Source organism: Sylvia atricapilla, chromosome 11, assembly GCF_009819655.1.
Source record: "Sylvia atricapilla isolate bSylAtr1 chromosome 11, bSylAtr1.pri, whole genome shotgun sequence".
NCBI classification, from domain to species: Eukaryota; Metazoa; Chordata; class Aves; order Passeriformes; family Sylviidae; genus Sylvia; species Sylvia atricapilla.
The window spans coordinates 18,511,651-18,532,111 of NC_089150.1; the positions used below are offsets into that span (position 1 = coordinate 18,511,651).

At 45.3% G+C, this 20,461-nt stretch overlaps 2 protein-coding genes across 2 annotated transcripts in view; one reads left to right on the plus strand and one right to left on the minus strand.

Moving 5' to 3' along the window:
* Positions 1-320: 320 nt before the first annotated feature.
* LOC136366196 (proteoglycan 4-like) lies at positions 321-1,568 on the minus strand. Its single transcript, XM_066327094.1, has one exon. The coding sequence runs from the start codon at positions 1,566-1,568 to the stop codon at positions 321-323; it is 1,248 nt and encodes a 415-aa protein (XP_066183191.1).
* Positions 1,569-1,985: 417 nt separating this feature from the next.
* The window catches only part of SYN2 (synapsin II), a 154,714-nt gene continuing 136,238 nt past the window's right edge, over positions 1,986-20,461 (plus strand). The window contains exon 1 of the mRNA XM_066326944.1: positions 1,986-2,419. Coding sequence (XP_066183041.1) covers positions 2,046-2,419 — 374 coding nt within the window. The 5' untranslated portion in view covers positions 1,986-2,045. The remainder of the gene's footprint in view (positions 2,420-20,461) is intronic.

Here is a 20,461-nt window from a genome sequence, read left to right on the forward strand (position 1 = left end):
TAAAGCTCAGCAGCAAGAGAAGTTGTGATTGTGTGTGTGTTGGATAAAAGGGTAAGGGCTGAGTTATGTGTTTTATGTTACACCCAGTAATTACCCCAAAACTCAGGGGAAAGAGGATGCAAAATATTCCCAAATAAAAAGCACCCATAATTCTTATTACAACGATAAACAGATTGAAGATACTCAGCACTCCCTTTCCTCAAGAGGATTTCTGACATAACCCGGTGTGGGGGTCTGTAATAGCAGAGGATTTATCAATATTTTGGGGGATGGAAGTGCCCGATCCTGCTCGCAGCCACCAAGGCGGGACGGGGCTGCTATCACTGCCTCGAACGGTGCAGTGCCCGAGGGGACTCTCGGGATGGAGCTGTCCGGGATGCTCGGGATGGAGCTGTCCGGGATGCTCGGGATGGAGCTGTCTGAGATGCTCGGGATGGAGCTGTCCGGGATGCTCGGGATGGAGCTGTCCGGGATGTTCGGGATGGAGCTGTCCGGGATGCTCGGGATGGAGCTGTCCGGGATGCTCGGGATGGAGCTGTCCCGGGATGCTCGGGATGGAGCTGTCCGGGATGCTCGGGATGGAGCTGTCCGGGATGTTCGGGATGGAGCTGTCCGGGATGCTCGGGATGGAGCTGTCCGGGATGCTCGGGATGGAGCTGTCCCGGGATGCTCGGGATGGAGCTGTCCGGGATGCTCGGGATGGAGCTGTCCGGGATGCTCGGGATGGAGCTGTCTGAGATGCTCGGGATGGAGCTGTCCGGGATGCTCGGGATGGAGCTGTCCGGGATGTTCGGGATGGAGCTGTCCCGGGATGCTCGGGCTGGAGCTGTCCCGGGACGCTCGGGATGGAGCTGTCCGGGATGCTCGGGATGGAGCTGTCCGGGATGTTCGGGATGGAGCTGTCCCGGGATGCTCGGGATGGAGCTGTCCCGGGACGCTCGGGATGGAGCTGTCCGGGATGCTCGGGATGGAGCTGTCTGAGATGCTCGGGATGGAGCTGTCCCGGGATGCTCGGGATGGAGCTGTCCCGGGATGCTCGGGATGGAGCTGTCCCGGGACGCTCGGGATGGAGCTGTCCGGGATGCTCGGGATGGAGCTGTCCCGGGACGCTCGGGATGGAGCTGTCCGGGATGCTCGGGATGGAGCTGTCCGGGATGTTCGGGATGGAGCTGTCCCGGGATGCTCGGGCTGGAGCTGTCCCGGGACGCTCGGGATGGAGCTGTCCGGGATGCTCGGGATGGAGCTGTCCGGGATGCTCGGGATGGAGCTGTCCCGGGATGCTGGGGATGGAGCTGTCCGGGATGCTCGGGATTGAGCTGAGATGCTCGGGATGGAGCTGTCCGGGACACTCGGGATGGAGCTGTCCCGGGATGTTGATGCTGATGCTGGAGCTGTCCGGGGGATGCTCTTTCAGGCGGGGGGCCCCGAGCCAGCTCGGAGCTGTCCCCAGCACCGCTCCGCTGTCCCTGCTCGCCCAGCGCCCCCCGCACAGCGCTGAGCATGGCGGGGCTGCTGCCGCGGGGGGGTGACCGCGGCCCTGGTTGTGCCGGCTGGACACACAGCTCCATCCCTGCCATGGCTGTGGCCTGCCCCCGTCGCTGTCCCCGTTCCTGTCCCCACTGCTGGCCTCATCGTTGTCTCAGTCCCTGTCCCCAGCGCTGTCCCCATAGCTGTCTTGATCCCTGTCCCCATCGCTGTCCCTATCGCTGTCTCGATCCCTGTCCCCATCGCTGTCCCCATGGCTGTCCCCATCCTTGCACTGTTCCTGTCCCCATCGCTGTCTCGGTCCCTGTCCCCATTCCCGTGCCCATCCTTATTCCCGTCCCCATCCCCGTCCCCATCGCTGTCCCCTCCCTGTCCCCTCCCTGTCCCCCGCCCCTCCCGCCCCTCGGCCGCCCCCTGCCGGCGGGCGGGCGCACGGAGCGCGGAGCTGCGCGCACACCGCCCGGCGCGGAGCTCTGCGCACACAGCGAGGCGCGGAGCGCTGCCGCCGGCGCATCGCCCAGCCCCGCTCCCGGCCCCGCCGCAGCCCCCAGCCCGGCCAGATGATGAACTTTCTGCGGCGCAGGCTCTCGGACAGCAGCTTCATCGCCAACCTGCCCAATGGCTACATGACCGACCTGCAGCGGCCGGAGCCGCAGCAGCCTCCGCCGCCGCCGCCTTCCGCGGGCTCCTCGGCGCCCGCCTCGGGCTCCCCGGCCGCCGAGCGCCGGCAGCCGCCGCAGCCCGCGGCCCCCCAGCAGCAGCAGCCGCCGCCGCAGCAGCAGTCCACGGGCAGCAGCTTCTTCAGCTCGCTCTCCAACGCCGTGAAGCAGACGGCGGCCTCGGCCGGGCTGGTGGACGCGTCCGCCGCCGTCTCCGCGGCTGTCGGCAGAAAGTTCAAGCTGCTCCTGGTCATCGACGAGCCGCACACGGACTGGTAGGTGTCCCCCGGCATGTCCCTCCGCGCCCTCATCATCATCATCATCATCATCATCATCACCATCATCATCATCACCATCATCACCATCATCACCGTTCTCCTTGCCCGTCCTCCCCTGGGCGGCAGGTGCGGGCTCACCTGGGGCCCCGCTCCCGGCCCCGCTGCGGGGCTGCAGCGCAGCCTCACGGGCTGCAAGATGGAGCAAAAAACAACCCCCAAAAAGCCCCAAACCCAGCGAGCCCTGGAGCGCCTGACTAGCCGTGAAATCCTTTTCCCGTCACAACACTAAATAAAACATACCCAGCGCCCTGCCCGAGCGCGTTCCGTGCTCTGTGGCGAAATGCAGAGCCCGTGTGTGGGGCCGGGTTGGACGGAGGTGTTCTGGGCGCGGGGCTCTGTGTGGCCGTGGCGTTGCGGGGGTGAGTTGGTGTTTACGAGGCGGTTTGTTTGCAGCAGCCCCCGCTGCTCCCGCGGCGTTCGGCTGCAGCTCCATCACCGCCAGCCCTCGCTTCTGCCCTGCCTCCCTGGGCTGCATTAACCCCCTCCTGTTTGCGTGTTCCGCTCCCACTGATCGCATGAAAAATGTGGGGTTTGCCAAGCGCTGGACTTGGCCGGGAGCGTGCCTGGCCGGTTCCAGCAGGAGAGGAGAGGTTAGGGCTGTTCCAGACCTGTTCGGATGCTGTGCCTTTGGGGGAAAGGACAGATTCCTACCGGCCCCTCGCTAACTTGGGTGTTCGCACATCGGAGCTCACAATCGTCTCGTTCCCTGGTTGCTAATTACGGCGCAGAAGGTCTTAGCAGCGCCTTAAAATAATACGGAGTAAAACAAGTCTGTTTTTGTAAGGCTGAGATCATCCGGTGATGGGTTGTGGGTTTAGGGTTTTATTCTCAGCGTCTCCAATTTATAGCCTCGGTGTCTGGATGGGCTCGTGCAGTGCTGTGACCTGATCCAATTTGCTTTCAAACAGTCCTTTCATAAAATACATGAAATGAAAATTTAAGCCTGCAGCTGGAGCAGATAGGTTATTTATGTTAGGATAACATTACCTGTTACATTTTCCAGGCTTTTTCTCCTGTCTGGTTTTGTGGTTGGTTGTGTGTGTGTAAGGCGGGTGGTTTTCTTTTTTTTCTTTTTTTTTTTTTTCTCTTTTTGACAAAACAAGGTGGTTGTATCAGGCAGACAGGCAGCCTCTGTAGCTACGTCATGGAGATGCATCCATGGACACTGCTCCCTGCCTTGCAGAAACATCTATTTATTTCACATTCTGTAGTGCACAGCTCTCTGCCTGAGACATTCAATAACTGCATTTGTTCATCATGTTTCTCTCTGGGAGATTTTTCTTTGCTCACTGGAGCCAGCCTAAGTGAACGTGATTTTACATTTCCTATTAGACACAATTTTGTTGAATTACCTCACAAATGTGCTGTGAGGAGTTCAAGCATCACAAACAGTAGTCTGGACCAAAAAAAAAGCCATTTATTCTTTTCCAGACAGGGGTTTATGTGCTGTTAAATTCATCAAGCTCCCTGTGATAGCAATATGTAATATTGATAAATGCACCCCAAATTAACACAATCTGTTAATTAAGGGGCAAAGCTTTGAAAGCCCTGCTTGGGGAGTACTCCAGGTAGGAGCCAGCCTCACAAATCAGCACAAGGTTACTCATCCCTGCTTGCTTTTGCCTTTTTTTTTTTTTTTTTTTTTTTTTCTCCTCCTCATAGTATGTGACATGGATACATAGTAGTTCTAGAAAAAAACAGTTTGTCGTTGCACTGGCTCTTTCCTCTCCCAGAAATCTGGAAGATTTTAAAATATATTCTGAAAAGTGACGTGTCTGACCCTTGTGAGTCCCTCCCCATTCCAGATCTGTGTGAATTCTGGTAATTCCTGCAGAGGAGTTTGTTCCATACCTTGGGATCTCCATGAAGGCAGGCGTTGATGTGCTGAGGTGTTTGACTCTAGGGGCTAAAAAGAATCTGGATTATGATTTGGGCAGGGAAAGGAAAGGTTGGGAGGGGCAGCAGGTGAGTGCCAGTGGCTCCCCTGGGCTGTGCTGCAAGGGGAGGCTGGCAGAGAGAGCTCTGTCATGTGATGCTCTGAGCAAACCCCGTCAATAACAGCACAAACAGCACCACAGCATCTCTGAGAGCCTCCAGAAACCCTCCCAGCTGCTGGGCTCTAATCCTGACAGGAGGATCAGACGCTCGCCCTTTGGTTTTGTGGTGTTTGGAGCTGCACTCTGTTTGTTTGCCCTGTTGCTTGTGGATTGCAGTTTGACTGGAAATCAAAGCATTTCTGTCTGGATCACACTGAAATTGTACTGCTTCAGTATCTTCTCTTCAGCAGGGGCCAGAGGAAGCAGAAACCCTTTTCTGCCAGCAAAGGATATTCCCTCTTACCCCTGGCACAGAGGAACATTCTGTTCCAATATGTTTTATTTCTGTGAAAGGTTCAAGTCCAAGATTTGGTAACCCAACCTTGTTGTTGTTGCTCATGGAATCATTTGGGATATTCTGCCTAGAACCAAATCCCAGTTGTTGCTTGCATTTTATGATCCTTTTCTCACTTACATCTTTCCTCCTTGCCCTAAGAGGTTTGTCCTATTGCAAGACTTGAAATTCTCCATTTCAATTACTTTACTTCTATGGCATGGGACAGGGGCAAAAAATGGGAGGATTGGCTTATCTACACTAATTTGTATGGTTTTTTTACCATTTCCCTGACTCCTTAAGGGAAGAGTAAATGCAGTTGTGTCAAAGCACCCTCCTTCCTCAGTCCAGGGTGTGTTAGAGCCTGTCAAAGATAATTCTTTTCCTACAGGTCCTTTGGAAACTTCCAACCACATTTAGTGGTTGTGCTTCTCCTGAAGGTAGGGCTGAAAAAAAAAATCAAAAATCTGAATCAAAGATTTTCCACCAGCGTTGGTGGCAATTGAAGGGACAAAGTGAGAACAGGCTCAAGGTTGTAGTCAATAAATCCATAGTGAGTGGTCTTGGTTGGTTCTGCTTATGGAAGATTTTCTCCTGGTCACTTTGGACAATAAATAAATGATCCTCTGGCCCAGAGGTGGAAGCAAAGAGCCAGCAACCATTTCCCCCAGTTAGCTGAGAATTTCCCTGTCATTCCAGAACAGCAGCACGAGGGAGAGGTGGCCTGGAGTGAAAACCCTTCCAGTGGACCAGTAATTCTTATAAATTCACATCAAGGCATTGGAAAAGCTGATTTTGTTTTTTGTTCTTTATGCATTTGGATTTGGTCCTTTGCACCTGCAGCTGCACACTGAGCAGGTATTTCTAATACCTTGAGCTGCAGACCCCTCTGATGGGTCCCCACCCCTGGTGGATGTGGTTTGGGATGCAGCAGGGGTGTGTCTGATGCCCCACAGATCTGCTGGGGAGGGCAGAGCTTCAGGAACCACTTGTGAGCTTTAATGGTGATGGGATGTGACAGATTTCCGTGGTTGTTTCACAGCTTGGAGGATCTTTGTTGATATTTTATAAATGGAGGAAACTGAGGAGTGAAATGATTTGGTCAAGGTCATCCAAGTGACTCCTGACAGAGCTAAATTCAGCTTAGACAGCTTGCTTCAACTTCTCTTTTAATTCTGCATTAAGTGTCCGAAATTTCTAGCTAGACGGGTTTGTTTATTTTAAAATATGCTTGGATTTCCTCAGGAAAGAACCATTTTGTTCTGTACACAGCAAGTCCTGAATATTCAGTGCTGAACAAGCACCTGATGAGAGGCCACACCTCAGTGGCAAGGGGCCAAGGTGCTGTGCATAGATTATTATCTTTATAAAAAACTTATGTAGAAGATTCAGGGAACCGCTTCAATATTGGAAACTAATCATCACTTAGTGTATCTTGTCCTTTAAAGCTTGAATATAAGACTTGTTGGCAGCAGCCATGAAATTATAAAAAGAACAAAGCTGGGAAATTTCGTTCTTGTAATTTTTTGAAGCACAAATCTGGCTGTAAGTGTCAGTACCTCTTTTTTTTTTTTTCTTTTTTTAAACAGACAATTACGCATTTCACTTCATGTTTACTGCCTGAGTAGTTACTCAGCTTGTGACAGGCTCCAAAGATAAACCCCAAATGGCTGAGACAAATGCTAAATGAAGAGCAAACTTTCTGGTTTAAAAATTACCCAATCATTTATGGGCCAACATTGCTCATCAGAAACATCTTTAATATGAACACTGTTGTTGTAGTGCAGGAAAGCACTGCTTGAAGACACAAAAATTTCATCAAGTGAGCAGCAGCACGAGCTTCTTAGGGTTTGATTTTTGGTTTGGGGTTTTATTTCACTCGCTAGAAGGTGGAAACAGTTTCAATTCAAAGTGTGTGTGATGTTTTTTGTAACTACCAAACGCGTGTGAACACACTGCAGTGACAATTCCACTGCAGTTCTCCTGTTCCTTAAGGATGGTTCAATTGTGCATAATTAATTAGGAGTTCCTAACTCCAGTTGGCCCAGAATTCTCACATTTTGAGTTGTAACGTGTTGATTTAGTGGCTGCAGCTTTCATTTCATTCAGGGTGAGCCTTCAATGAGCAAATTATTTTCAAATTTAGAAGAGGTTGCTTGAGTTTAATAATGTACAAATGAGGTCACCTGCTCTGCCAGAGCACTCTCCAGTCCTTTGGGAGGACTCTGGAGCAGGACAATGTCCCTGCAGCCTCACTGCTACCAGCAAAAAATCCAGAGCCAGGTGGGAAATGGGGAGGGAAACCCAGTCTGGGACAAGTGTGGAGCTGATGGAGGGCATGGAAGGGATTCCTTGGCACTGGGACTGAAGGTGGGATGTGTTTGGAGACAAATCCAGCAGCGTTATAAAGGAGGAGGGAGGTTTTTAAAGGGTCTCTGCTCTCAAGACTTTGACCAAATGGCCAAATGTGGAGTGTAAGGAAAAGATAATCTTATCAATATGTATATTTTATAAGGGAAGAAAAAGCGTGTCCTAAATCACTCTCATTAATTTAAAATACCCTTTGCAGCAAGGATATTAAAGGAAAACAACCTTGCCTTTGGTATAACACTGTGATATTTCACGGAGGCAACAGGTTCCTTAAAACCTCTGGAAGTGAGCAGGAGTGGCAAAGGTTTTACTTTACTTTCTCTCTGATTTCAAAATGATCTTTGTGAGGCATTTCAGTCTAACTCAAGTTGTGGCCTGTTGGGGTGGGCTCCCAGCCCTCCCAAAAGGAGCTGGCAAGCAGCTTTTACATGAGGCCAGTGCGTGCTTTTCCAAGCAGGTAATTGGTAATGAGATCAGCCTGCAGCTCCCAGCCCTGCATTAAGGGCTCTCTGCCTCTGCAATCCCAATAAAAACACAATTAAAGGCGGGATGCAGGCACAAACAGCCCATCTCTGCAGGCTGGGAGGGCTCACACAGGAAACCACGAGGGTTTCTGCAGTTTCATCCTGAGCTCTGTCTCCTCAGCCACTGCATGGGGTGTTTCAAGGGGTAAAGTACAGCTCATGGGGCCTTGACACTGCTTTTTGTCCAGTTTTTAAATATTAATTCCACACTGGGCAAGGGCTGGAGGAGCAGGGTGTGCACCTGAGCTACCTGAAGTATGGAAGGTGTTAAATCTGAATTTGTGGTGTACACCAGCCTCACCTGAGATGTGCTTTGTGTGTTTCATTTCAAAGTATGGAAGGTGTTAAATCTGAATTGGTGTGTACAGCAACCTCACCCAAATTGTGGCTTTTGTGTTTAAAGGATGGAACATGTTAAATCTGAATTTAACACGTGTTAAATTCCGGTTAGGGTTATGGAACATGTGAAATCTGAATTTGTAGTGTACAGCAACCTCAGCCAAGCTGTGTTCCCTGTGTGCTCTCCCAAAAGCCAGCTGGTGCAGCACCAGACAGTGTCTGTGCTGTATTTTAAGATGATCTAAGAAAGAGAATTGCTGGGTTGTTTGTTTGGGTTTTTTTTTTTCCTCTTTATCTACAATTCTGTTGTGCATAAGACTTGGCTATGTTGGTAGAAATAGCCAAAGTCGGTATGTGAGAGAGATTACCTTTTGGACACGATAGAAAATGAGAAGCAAACCTCTCAGTGGAAAACACTTTCTCCTCCATGTTCTGTGTCTTGCTGTAGCTAAACAAGCTCTACTGTTATTTTATGCAGCTGAGTGTGAATGAGATGGCTGGCCACAAATTTGGACAGGTTCTGGTGTCACTGCCATGCCATCCCTGTCCTCTGTGCTCAGGACCCAAGGGACTTTTTTTTTCTTTTTTTCCTGTCTTTAAGAGACAATAGGAATGCCTCTGAAGCTCAATGAAAGATAAAATAACACAGTTAGGTGGATGGGTGGTATTAGAGAAAAAAGTTTGCCAACGTTTTCTTCTAAAGTTTGCCTTCAGAGAAAGGAAATGGAAAAACTGGCAAGGAAATAATAAATTTCAAGGAGGTACATTTCAAAGTAATGAGACTGGAGTGAAAGATACAAGGATTAACAAATTTCTTGGTAGACTATGGAACCATGTAAAATAAGAAATTCTACTTTGCAACCTATTCAGAATTTGATAATGGCTTGCCAAAAGCAAATTGTGACCTGTTGAAATAGGAAAGGCATGGAACAAAAGGGTATAAAAACTATAATATTAGATGTTTTATTCTTCATCTTGCAAAAGTGTGTGCAGAGAACTTCCTGTGTTGTAAAGATGGGATTTGTGTAAGCCATTGTGGAAACACTGCAGGACACTGGAAAAGCCATTTTTGCTGGAAGCAGGTTTCCCCAAAAGGTTGCTGCTAAATATTCCCACGGGATTTTCTAAAAGTAACTTCATTTCGTGCAGTTTTAGTACCCAGTTCTTAATAGCACCTTGTGAGTGACCCACAAAATATCTGATCCAATATCACATAATTATATCCCTTTAGGAATGCTTTGTACTACAGAAATCTGTTCTGATACCACTGAAATAATTGATGTTTGGGGGTTTATGCATTTATAAATAAGGTACACTGCAGGCTGCATTTAAAGATGTGATAAGATTTCAGTGAAAATCTGTGTTTGAGTAGAAACATGTGTGTGAGGAAGGAAATAACAAATGCAGGCAGCCAGGTTTGGATAGAGAACCTCCACAGAAGGAATCTGGAGCTGGTTGGCTGAACACAGCAGCAAAGGGTAATTACAGGCAGGTGGAAAAATCGTCAAGAATGGAGAAGAGTAAATTGTCACAGAAAGCAATGTTGTAGACGACAGAAAGTGAAGCCATAAATAGTGAAGTTAAATGTTACCTTCAGTAATGACATTGCTTCCGAAGAGGAGCCAGTGACAAAAATGTGCAGTGAGGTGATAAAACTTCCCAGACACCGTGGGTGGGAGGGAGAGCAGCTCAGCCCTGGGTCTGGGATGAAAACTCCTTGCTTGGCTGCACTGCTTCTGCTGATTAACCTGCTTTATCTGTGCCCAGTCACAGGGACAGCTCCGTGCTCTCAGCCGGCAGGGACAGCTCCAGGCTGCTTCAGGTTTGGGCAAAAAGGGCAAAGATTTGGTCCTTTTTTTTTTCTGTCCCCCCGGGTCATCCCTCCCTGGCTCTGTTTCCATCCCTCCTTGTGTTTACTGACACACAAACGTGAACAAACAGATTCCTGACAAACAGCTGCTGTGATGCCTGCTTGGGCTACGTAAAAACAGAGGCCAGACAGAATTAAGGGAATAAAAAGCTGTTATTTTATTGAAGGGCCTTCAGGTGCATTTTGGGCACACAAAGCCCCTGGGGGGCTTCCAGGGTGTAGAGGACTTGCTGTTTTATATGAATGGGGTTTGTGTAAACCATTGTGGAAACACTGCAGGATGCTGGAAAAGCCATTTTTGCTGGAAGCATGTTTCCCTAAAAAGTTGATGCTAAACATTCCCACAGGATTTTCTAAAAGTAGTGACTTCACTTGATGTAGTTTTAGTACCCAGAATAAGAAGAATGAAACATCTAATGTTACAGTTTTCATACCCTTCTGTTCCATGCCTTTCCTATTTCAACAGGTCACAATTTGCTACTGGCAAGCCATTATCAAATCCTGAATAGGTTGCAAAGTGGAATTTCTTATTTTCTACGTGGTTCCATAGTCTACCAAGAAACTTGTTATTCCTTTTATCTTTCACTTCAGAGTCATTACCTTGAAATGTGCCTCCCTGAAATTCATTATTTCCTTCCTTCCCTTTGCTTCCAGCAAAAATGGCTTCAACCAAAGATGGACAACAGGTTTTCACCCTTTGATCAGTTTGGTCCATTTGCAGATTGGGGGTTCATCTCCCAATTCCAGCTTCAGCTAATGAAGTCATTCAGCCCAAGTTTGCTGCCCCCAACTCACTTTTGTTCCCATCTCTCAGGGCTGAGGCAGGGAGGGGTCCTTGATTGCCAGGCCTGGAGAGGAATTGTTGTGTCTGCCCAGAATGGGGAAGCAGCAGCTCACACTGTGTGTGGGGTTTAGAGTTCTACACTAAAGAACTGCAGGATTACAAATATATGAAAAATATAAAAGCTCAAATCCTAAGGCATCAGGTGGCTGAGGTCAAAACTTTCTTTGTGCTTTTCAAGTTGAAGTGCTAGAAGTGTTTAATTCAGAGGATGCTGAATGTTAAATCCTGGTTTTCCTGCAGACCCCAGATGTCTGGAGTAGTGCAGGGCTCTGAAAGCACCAAGCTCAGCTCCAGCTGTGCCAGGGCATGCTGAGTGTTATAAATACTAATATAATGTTATATTGGCTTTCACAAGTATTAAGACAAATATTATATGACTAATGTTAAAATGGCTTTGCTGTATGGATACAGTTTTTATTTCTGCAATTAGCAAAATAAAGCACAGTAATAATAGTTGATATAGTATAATAGTTAATGTAGTATGCTTGGACTGTCTGCTTGGCTGGATAACATCCAGTGGTGATGATGAGGACCCTGCTGCTGACAGACCAACTATGAAACACCAACCATCTGTAAAAATACAGACCAAGGCCCAAACTAGAAGTAATAAGAAAAAAAACAGATTAAAACCACAGCCAAAAAGATGCTCTGAAAGGGCGGACCCAAGGAGTGGCCATACAAAATAGTTCCTGGAATGTAGAAATTAGCTTGTAGAAAAGTATAAATATACATAATAGTCTATAAATATGCAACAGGCTGATAAATTTAAAAAAAATAGTTAAAAAAATATTTCTGAAAACAGTAAGTGTGCTCTTAGCTGAATGGCAAGCACCCGGCTGTTTTAACCCTTTCCTATTGTCTATTTTTTAATTAAACTTTTTAAATTTCACCAAAAAAGTAAACCTGGTTTTTCACATGAGGGATTTGTGGGCTCCTGCTGCTCCTGCCAGGGCACAGCTGCTCACTGCTGGAATCCAGGTGTGGGTGGGATTCATTTCCTTCATTCCAGCTCTGTGTGTACACAGCTCTGTGCCTGACCTCATGTTTGTTCTCTTTGACCTCATTTCTTCTTTATTCCTTCTGATTCCTTACTAATAAAAATGATCATAATTCCACTGAAATGGCCCAGATTTAGAGGATTAAACTCCAATATGAGATCAGTCACAGCCTCTTAAGTCTCACATTTGCTCAGGGAAGCCAGGATGGTTCCAGAGAGGAAGATTCAGTATTATTTCATCACCTCTTCTTTTGTTTCAGTGGTTTCTTTTGCACTGAAGATCATTTCTTTTTGCACTGAAGATAATTTCCAATGAAAGCTTTCTACATGTACGCACACTTTCTCAGCATTGAGAAAGCCTTAAAAGATGTTAAAGGTTTCTAAACTAATATTAGCAAACCCATCACATCAAATTTGTGATTCTGAAAGGGTGATAAAAAGGTTTAATCATAAAATATGATAAATACATCCAATTCCACTGAGTGGCAATATGGTTTCATAGTGTGCTATGAGTGCAGAACTTGTTTTATTCAAGAGTTGTTGTCTCAGCCATCCACTGTTCCAGATAAATAAAAATTCTGGGGATACTTTTGATGAGGAAAAATTATTTATGAAGCCTTTGTCTTTGAACAAATAACCAAAAGTGATTCTCCTGAGTCTTGTGTGGCTGTTCCACACAATATGTATCAATAAATGCCAAGTGTTTGTGAAAGGCCGTCTAGAACGTGTCTGTGTGGATGTAATCCTATCTGTCTGTACACAGAGAGGCTCTTTTGGAGAAGGATTTGTAGGAATTTTCACAGGTGGATGTTGTCCAGATGGAGAGTTGTTCCTGGCTGTAGTTTTCCTGCACTGCAATAAAAGGAAGCTCTTTCTTCCGTGGTGCCAGGGAAAAGTCACTCGGCTCTTTTGAAGGCAGCTCTGATGAGCATCCACTGTGTGGGTTACAGTGCAGGAGTTTGGGATTTAGGGATTCAGGATTGGGGTCAGGCTGGTCTCTGCCTACATTCTTTCATTCGGACCCATGTTCTGGGATTATTTGATGCTGATTTATTTTCTCACTAAGGAAGAAATGTCTGAGGTGAGCCAGCAGCAACTCAACATACACAAGGGTAAGATTGATTTCCTTGGCAATAGTAATACATGGGAGGAGTCAAGAGTGACATTAAGATAATTATAATATTATAATATATTGTAATGAAGTATAATTAGTGTGCATGAAGGTTTACATTATTTCTACTCAAATCACTTCCACTGGGTTGCTGAGGGTCTTTGAGCAGTGCTTTTCTGTTAAGTCTTGCAGTTGTTTTACTCTTTTATTTGCTAGAACACCTTTCCAAAAAATCGGGCAGCTCATGGGGGTTATTATTAATTGGGGTTGTTGCTCGGTGAGTTTCTTTTTTTTGTTTTCTTTTTTTTTTTTTTTTTTCCTCCTGAATATTGTGACCCATTATAAATGTCTTTTTCAGCTCCCAGATCCTTGGCTGTTGGGCTGTGCTTTGATGACAAATCAGCTCCTAAGTGGCCTTTAGAGTAAAATACAACTGCACAGTAAAAGGAGATGGCAGAGTGTGATTGTTATTGTCCAAATCCCCGGGTGATCATGTCCCTGTATTTGAGGAACAGCTCTCTGGAAGGCTTTAAACATAGAATAAACACCCCAGGTGCTGTTGTCCTGAAATCCAGGCTCTGTGTGACTTTATGTGGTAACAATAGAATTAAATCTCGATTTTTCTGATTTGCTGGGCTTGTCGCTGGACTGATGGAGGCTTTCCCTGAACTCACTTCTTAGCTCAAACAGTAGATTTGTGATGCTTTCTGTGGAACAGAATTCCAGGAGTGGTTTCAGCCTTTGGAAAAACACGTGGCAAACTGCTCTGTCTGTCTTTCTGTCTATCAGGACGGGATGAGGACTGTGCATGTCACTCTTTAACAAACACTAATGTGAGGTTTAAAGCTCATGACTTCATTTCAAGGAGTATTTCCGTTTTGAGAATTTTCAACTGAGTGTTTGAAAGGAAGCAAACCTAATTGGTATCAAGAAAACGTTTATTTTTGAGGGATGAACAATCGTTCTAAAATCACTTTTGTACTTCTTTAATTAGTCTGTGTTTTAGAGTAGCTTCTTTGATAGATGAGTGGAATTCTCTAGATCTAGACACTGGACTCCTCAAGATAAGAACAGAATATTTTCACTTTGAGGACCTCAGCAAATAACTTTCATGTTGGAAAAGAGGATTATGTCAGAGTTAATGATGTTAATCAGCAAAAGCAGCTTGCTGTAAAGTATCAAAGCCCCCATCTCTGCTGCACCAGGGCTGGAGTGGTGTGCTGCTGCTCTTGTCAACACACACAACTCATTTCATTTGGGGCAAGAAGCAGCTTAATCTGCACACGCGTAAAAGTGTGTGCACATCTTTGTCTGCAGGGATCCAGGAGCGTTTTTCCTGCAAGAGCTGTGCAAGGCATAAAATTATTCTGCTTAATGAGGACAAATCCCTCAGTTTTGTCTGAAACATTGCCTGAAAGCTCGGGGTAAAAAACCCATAACGTAGGACCAGCAGAAGTTCTGTATGTCTGTAAATGGAAAATAAAGTGATTAGAAACGGTTCTGATCAGATAAAATTATAAATATTCAGTTATCTTTAATACCCTCTCAAAAAATATTTCTGTTTGGACTTGCCTGTGTAGATTCTTTTATTGTATTCAGACAGAATAAAGTTTTTTCTGTCCAAACTCAAATTAAACTGATGCACAGTTAGTGCCCTTTACAGTTCTCTTTGTCTGCTGTCTGTCCACTAACACTGCTGCACATTTTGAGGTCAGTGTCCAGTCACTTAACTATGTTAAAACAAGATAGAGCAGGCTTCAAAAACTATTAAAAATTTGAAATTTTTTACTTAAAAAGACTGTTTCAGAACTTTTGCTTGAATCAACCATTACAGAAACCTTTTGGAAAGGATGAAGAAGAAAAATCCAACTATATGAAGTTTTCGTGTCATTGTCTTCTTTTTAATTAAAAACTGCTAATCTGGCCCTTTGTGTTGAAACCGAAATTGAACATTTAGGATGAAATTACTGTGGTGGTTTGGAAGTGGCAGTTGAAAGGCACGAAATAGTGATTAGGCACATTCTGTTCACAATTCCCGTGTTTATTTACTCTTGTGTTGTTTCCACATGAGCAGTGAAGTATGTGCATGTGGCAGCAATGATGGTTTTGGGGGGAATAACGTGCTGTGGTGAGTCATGACATTTTTACTTGCTGTTCCTTTTTACAAGAGCTGTTTCAGGCTGCTTGTGGATTTTTTCTGAGGAATTGATTCTTGGCTTTAATCTGTCACTCTTCATTTCAAATAGGCAAAAGTTATGTCATGAAGTTAATTTGACAAAAGTGGTGATACTCTGCTGATAAATTTCTGGCTTGAGCTGTAAACTGGTGTAAATACACCACATAACCAGGAATTCTGAGGGTTTTCCAGGCAAATTAAAGTATTCATTGGAGTGCAGCTCCAGCACAGCTCTGAGACCAGGAGAGCTGCAATTCCATGATCATTGTGACATTTTCCAGTTCCCCTTCCCACAAACCATTAACAACTACCCCTTAAAACCACCCCCAGAGTGTGGGAGAGCCACAGTCCACCAGGAATTGTCACCTGGGGAATTCTCTTCCTCTTCACCTTCAGTTTTTCCAGAGTCCTCTTAAAGAAAAAGTTGGAAGAGAATGGAGAATTTATCACAGAACTAAGAGTGACATTGTTCTTATTGTGCAGCTCAAGAGGTGGTCAAAAAAGTAAAATACTTGTCATTATTCAAACACATTTTCTCAAAGGTACCTGCCTAATTTCTGCATAAAGTGTCCTTGTAGCTAATGCAGGCATTGTTAAAAATCCCTCTCTGGTATTTCGGTGGGATAAATATGTGTTTAGTTTATGCCTTTTTCACTTGGAGAAATTTTCCATCCATTTATGGTGTCTCTTTGGAGAAAAGAAAAATAAAATCAGATGATTGGGACTGGTAATTCCCTCGTGGCTCAGCCACGGGGAGATCACCTTGCAGGAATTTCTTTGTGTTGGAATGAAGGGGGTTACAGTCTCCTATTCCTTTGTGTTGCAATAATGGGATTACATTCTCCTATTTCTGTCGCCTTCCAAGGGCCTTTTATGAAGAGCCTGATTAAATGCAAATGATGGTTCCACCAGAAAGGCACAAGGCACTGGAAACAGAGTGCTGGAAATTGGCTCCTTGCTCTGCTCACCTCCCTCCCTCAGTTCTGTTGGATGGGTGAGTTTACAGCAGAGCCAAGTCGTCCCTAATCCACGTTTCCAGAAGTTTTGGGTTTGCTTTCTCCTCTTCATCCCTTCCCCTCTCCCATTCTTGTGTATTCCTTTTGGTCATTCACCTCTCACTGATTAGAAAAACTCAGCTTGTAAAGGGCACATGGGCTGGAAGAAATCATCCTTGCTCAAGCTGTAATAATGGATTTGAAAATTCTCATGACTGGTTGTTGAAATATTCAATTCATCAGAGATACAGTGAATTACATTCAGTACCTGAACAGATTATTGTTTTGCCATACATTTAAATTACAGGATCAAATGCATTTAGGTTGTCATAATTCAAAGTTCTTTCCTTTTGCTCTTGCTGTCTGGATGAAATTAACTTTTCCTCTTGCTGTTCCTCTTGAACAGAATTTATCAAAGGTGAAATACCAGTACTCCTAATTCATTAGAATATCTATAAGAATCTGTTATTACCACACATTCATGTGGCTCTTTATTCCCAATATCTGCTCTTTCCTTAAAGCCCAATTGACTTTCCAGATTCCCTGTGACGACTCTTGGTGTTTTAAAAGATTTCGGACTAAGGCAAGATGTGTAGAGAAGTGAAATTTGAATATTGGTTCACATGTACTATCAACACCTTGTAGTTCCAAAGCAGACTTTGGTAGGAATTTGGTCTCCATAATTGGATAGCTTAAGTCAGAAATAAATTCCTGTAATATCCACTATTCCAAGCTGCTTTTTGGTGAGTTATGAGTACACTGGAGGAATATTGGAGCCACATTTTCATAGGGGAGTGTTTGAAATGTGCAGCAACTTATTCCAAATCTTATTGCCCTTTTCTCGTAGACATTTTTAGCATTGCAGCAGCTCAGCGTTTGAGAAGACAGATTGAGCAAGTCCTGAATTTTCTGAGTGTATTGCAGGATGCTCCTGGAGAAGGAACATCCATTAATAATCTCAATTTTTTCATCTGCCTCCGGATTGTGATTGAAGACAGAATCATGTGGAAGAAGTAACAACACTCAGAAGCAACTGTTTATATTTGGTGTTAAGGCTGAGAATTACTGGAGAAACAAATCTTGGTGGCAGGCTGGGGAATGCAGAGAAAATCTCATTCACCTTGTCAAGTTTGGCAGGGCTTTCCTGAACCTGTGATTTGTTTGCTGGAATCATGGGGCACAGAGTTACAAATTGCAAAATAAATCAAGAGGAGGGTAAAATTGAGAGTTGGACAGCTTTGAGTTAGGGCTCCAGTTCTGCAAGGATGGGCAGAGTTGGGACAGGAGATAATTTGGCTCTTGGTCAGGTATTGATCCAGAAAATTACTTAAAACCACCACAACTTCTTGATAATGAGTACAGGAATTGCAGGCAAGCCCAATTGGCCTTTTTGGTTTTTAGTTTTCTTACAAGTCAGGAGTGCTTTTGGTGATGACGTGTAGGGAACTCCCTAAATTTAAGATTTTTTTTTTTTTTTAAATGAGCAATATGGAATTATCATAGGAGTGAGAAATTCCATGAAATTAAGCAAATGGATTTAAATTGGATTTAAATCCAAGCTGGTCCAAGCTGTGTCCAATCCCCACCTCATCACCAGAGCTCTGACACATCCAGTCCTTCTCTGGACACCTCCAGGATGCACCAAGGTCAACTTTTGTAGCCTGTTTTTGGTAGATGAAGAATTGGTGGAACGCAGTGATGTTGTACAAAACAGCGGGATTTAAAATAAACACAAACAATTATTATTTATCACTATTTCTTTGCTGCTTTTCAGACACATCCAGAACGAGCAGCAAAGCATATTTATCCCCACGGGCATCTAGCAAATGTAGAATTAAATACATAAATACTAACAGGAAATTTTCAGTGAAGTAATTATAAACTGGCTTCAGTCTCGTGTTCCATATGTTAACCAGCTTGGAATACTAAAGAGTTTGGGTGGCAAACAGCATCTTTTGTTCATTTGACTTTTACAAATGGGTTGGTTTTTTTTGTGGTTTTTTGTTTTTTGTTTTTTGTTTTTTTTTTTTTTTTTTTTTTTTTTTAATGATTATGATATAATTCTTGCAGTTCTGAACCTTGCCCTTGGAATTTTTTTCTTTCCCTTGGCTTGTCAATTGGAAAACATTTTGGGAAAGGAGGCTTTGACCTCCTGGCAGCTGAGGATGGGCAGCAAAGGCTAAGCCTTGTCCATTGTAGCAAACCATTGGAACAGATTTTGCCACATTTCTGAAGCTTTTATCCGAAGGAATTGTGAAGTTCAAAGTTTGGATCCGTCTCCTGAATTTCCAGGGCTGGTGAGGATTTTGTGATAAATATAAAATTGTGCGGATTCGGATTGTATTAAAAAAAAAACCAAAAAACACCAACTTGAGCCTAAGGCAAATACTTTGTAGTTTAAATAAATATAACTGTTAGGATAAATTAATTCGTGTGAAAATGTCCACTGATGTTTTATGGCGATGGATTTTGTTCCATCCTGGACTCCGGCAAAAGCCCGAGCAGAGCTGCTGCGGGGAAAGGGCAGGGCCGGTGGCACTGACCGCGGAACAGGGACACGGATGCTGCTACAAATTCCTCATTCAGACATCAAAACGCTGCGGGTTCGGGCCCGAAAGGAAGAATCGCTCGTCACAGCGATGTGTGTGAGCTCGGAGAGAAAATCCCGGCGGGAGGGAGAGGGACAGCCGTGACTCAGCCGCGGCTCCTGCCCCGCGGGGCCGGCCTGCGCTGCTGCTGCTGCTGCTGCTTCTGGGTTTCTTCTGCTGCTGCTGCTTCTTCTCCTCCTTCTGCTGCTTCTGATTCTGCTGCTGCTAATGCTAATGCTGCTGCTGGTATTGCTGCTAATGCTGCTAATGCTAATGCTAATGCTGCTGCTAATGCTGCTGGTAGTGCCGCCGCTGCCCTCGCCCACACGCCGCCCGCTCCCCGCGGCCGCCCGGCCCTTCTCACACGCAGGACAGGCCTCTTCACCCTGCCAGTCCCAGATTCCTGTCCCACAGACAGCAGCACGTTCCCAGGGGAAAGCACTCAGGCAGGAAGGTGGAGAAATGACCGGAACAGAGCCATCTCTGTGAGCACAGGGACGGCTCCATCCATGCTCTGGGCCACCTCCGTGCTCCGGCTGTTTGTCACATCTTCGGTGTGAAGTGTGGCCGTGTTTTTCAGCGGGGCTTTATTATTAGGTATTTTTTTCATTTCAGGAGAAATCAGAGGAATCAAGACTTATTTCTTTACGCTAAGATAGCTGGCGTGGCTGTCAGAGCTGTCAGAGGTTTTATTGAACCTGGTTTTTGTTGGAAGGCCGGGGATGGGCGGCTGTGGGACTGGAGGGAGGTCAGGGCTGCTCCTGCTTTTGGTTCCACAGCAAAGGTTCTGCATTGCTGTGTCATCGGGAATGAAAGGAAGAGGAAAAAAACCATCTCTCTCCTGTTTTCCTTAGTGTGGCAGTGTTAGTTCTTGTTCCATCCATTCCTGGCTCTCTGTTCTCACGTGTGTTGGTTTTCAAGTTTACAGCTGAGTTATGCATGAGTCCCTGCTTGGAATGACAAAAATTGAGATAATTTCCTGACTTGCTGCACTGTTTGGAAGTCCTTGAGGATTTGTGTGTGTGTGTGCTCTCATTCTTCCTCTGGAGTCTCCAGGGCATCTGTTCCCATGGCACTTGTGTGACAGCTTCACCACAGACACCAACCTTGCAAATCCTGTTTTACTGACCAGTGTCAGCATCTTATCAGCTGGGTTTCACCTGTGGGTATCCAAGTGCTGTAGTCAAATGTCACTGACCAAATATATTCGAGTTCAAAACCATCTCAGAGCCCAGCCTAGGTCCCAGTTTTCTGCATTACACCCCTTTATCAGGTGATAAACTGAGATGACCTTTTTTCAGTTTACAGGTTGGCTAAAAAGCAGTTTGTTGTTACTTTAATAAAACTCCCCTTCTTTCTTCACTCACTGACAGCCTTTTTTAACTCTTAAAATGTTTTTCTTCATTGAATACTTGTAAATGATGAAGCTAATTGTAGTGGTTTGGACATACTTTGGCGGTGTTGGCATTTTAAACCCTGTTTTGTGGAGATTAAGCACACAGCAAAGATCTGAGGTTTCAGGATGAAGTTAATCTGACAGGCTTTCTAGTTATTTTAGAAGGTGCCAGTTGAGAAGACATTTTGGGAAGTTTAGAATGCAATATCCTGAAAGATTTAGGGGATTACAGCTTCAGTACAAGTGTTTAAATGTTATCTAACTAATTATTCTTGCTCTTTTTTCTTTTTTTCCCTAAACAACTTTTGGCAAACCAACAGAACATTTCCCATGCTTCCTACCCTTTTCTGAGGTACACAATTCATCAGTTGCTTCTGCGGTGATTGTGGAAGCCTTTTC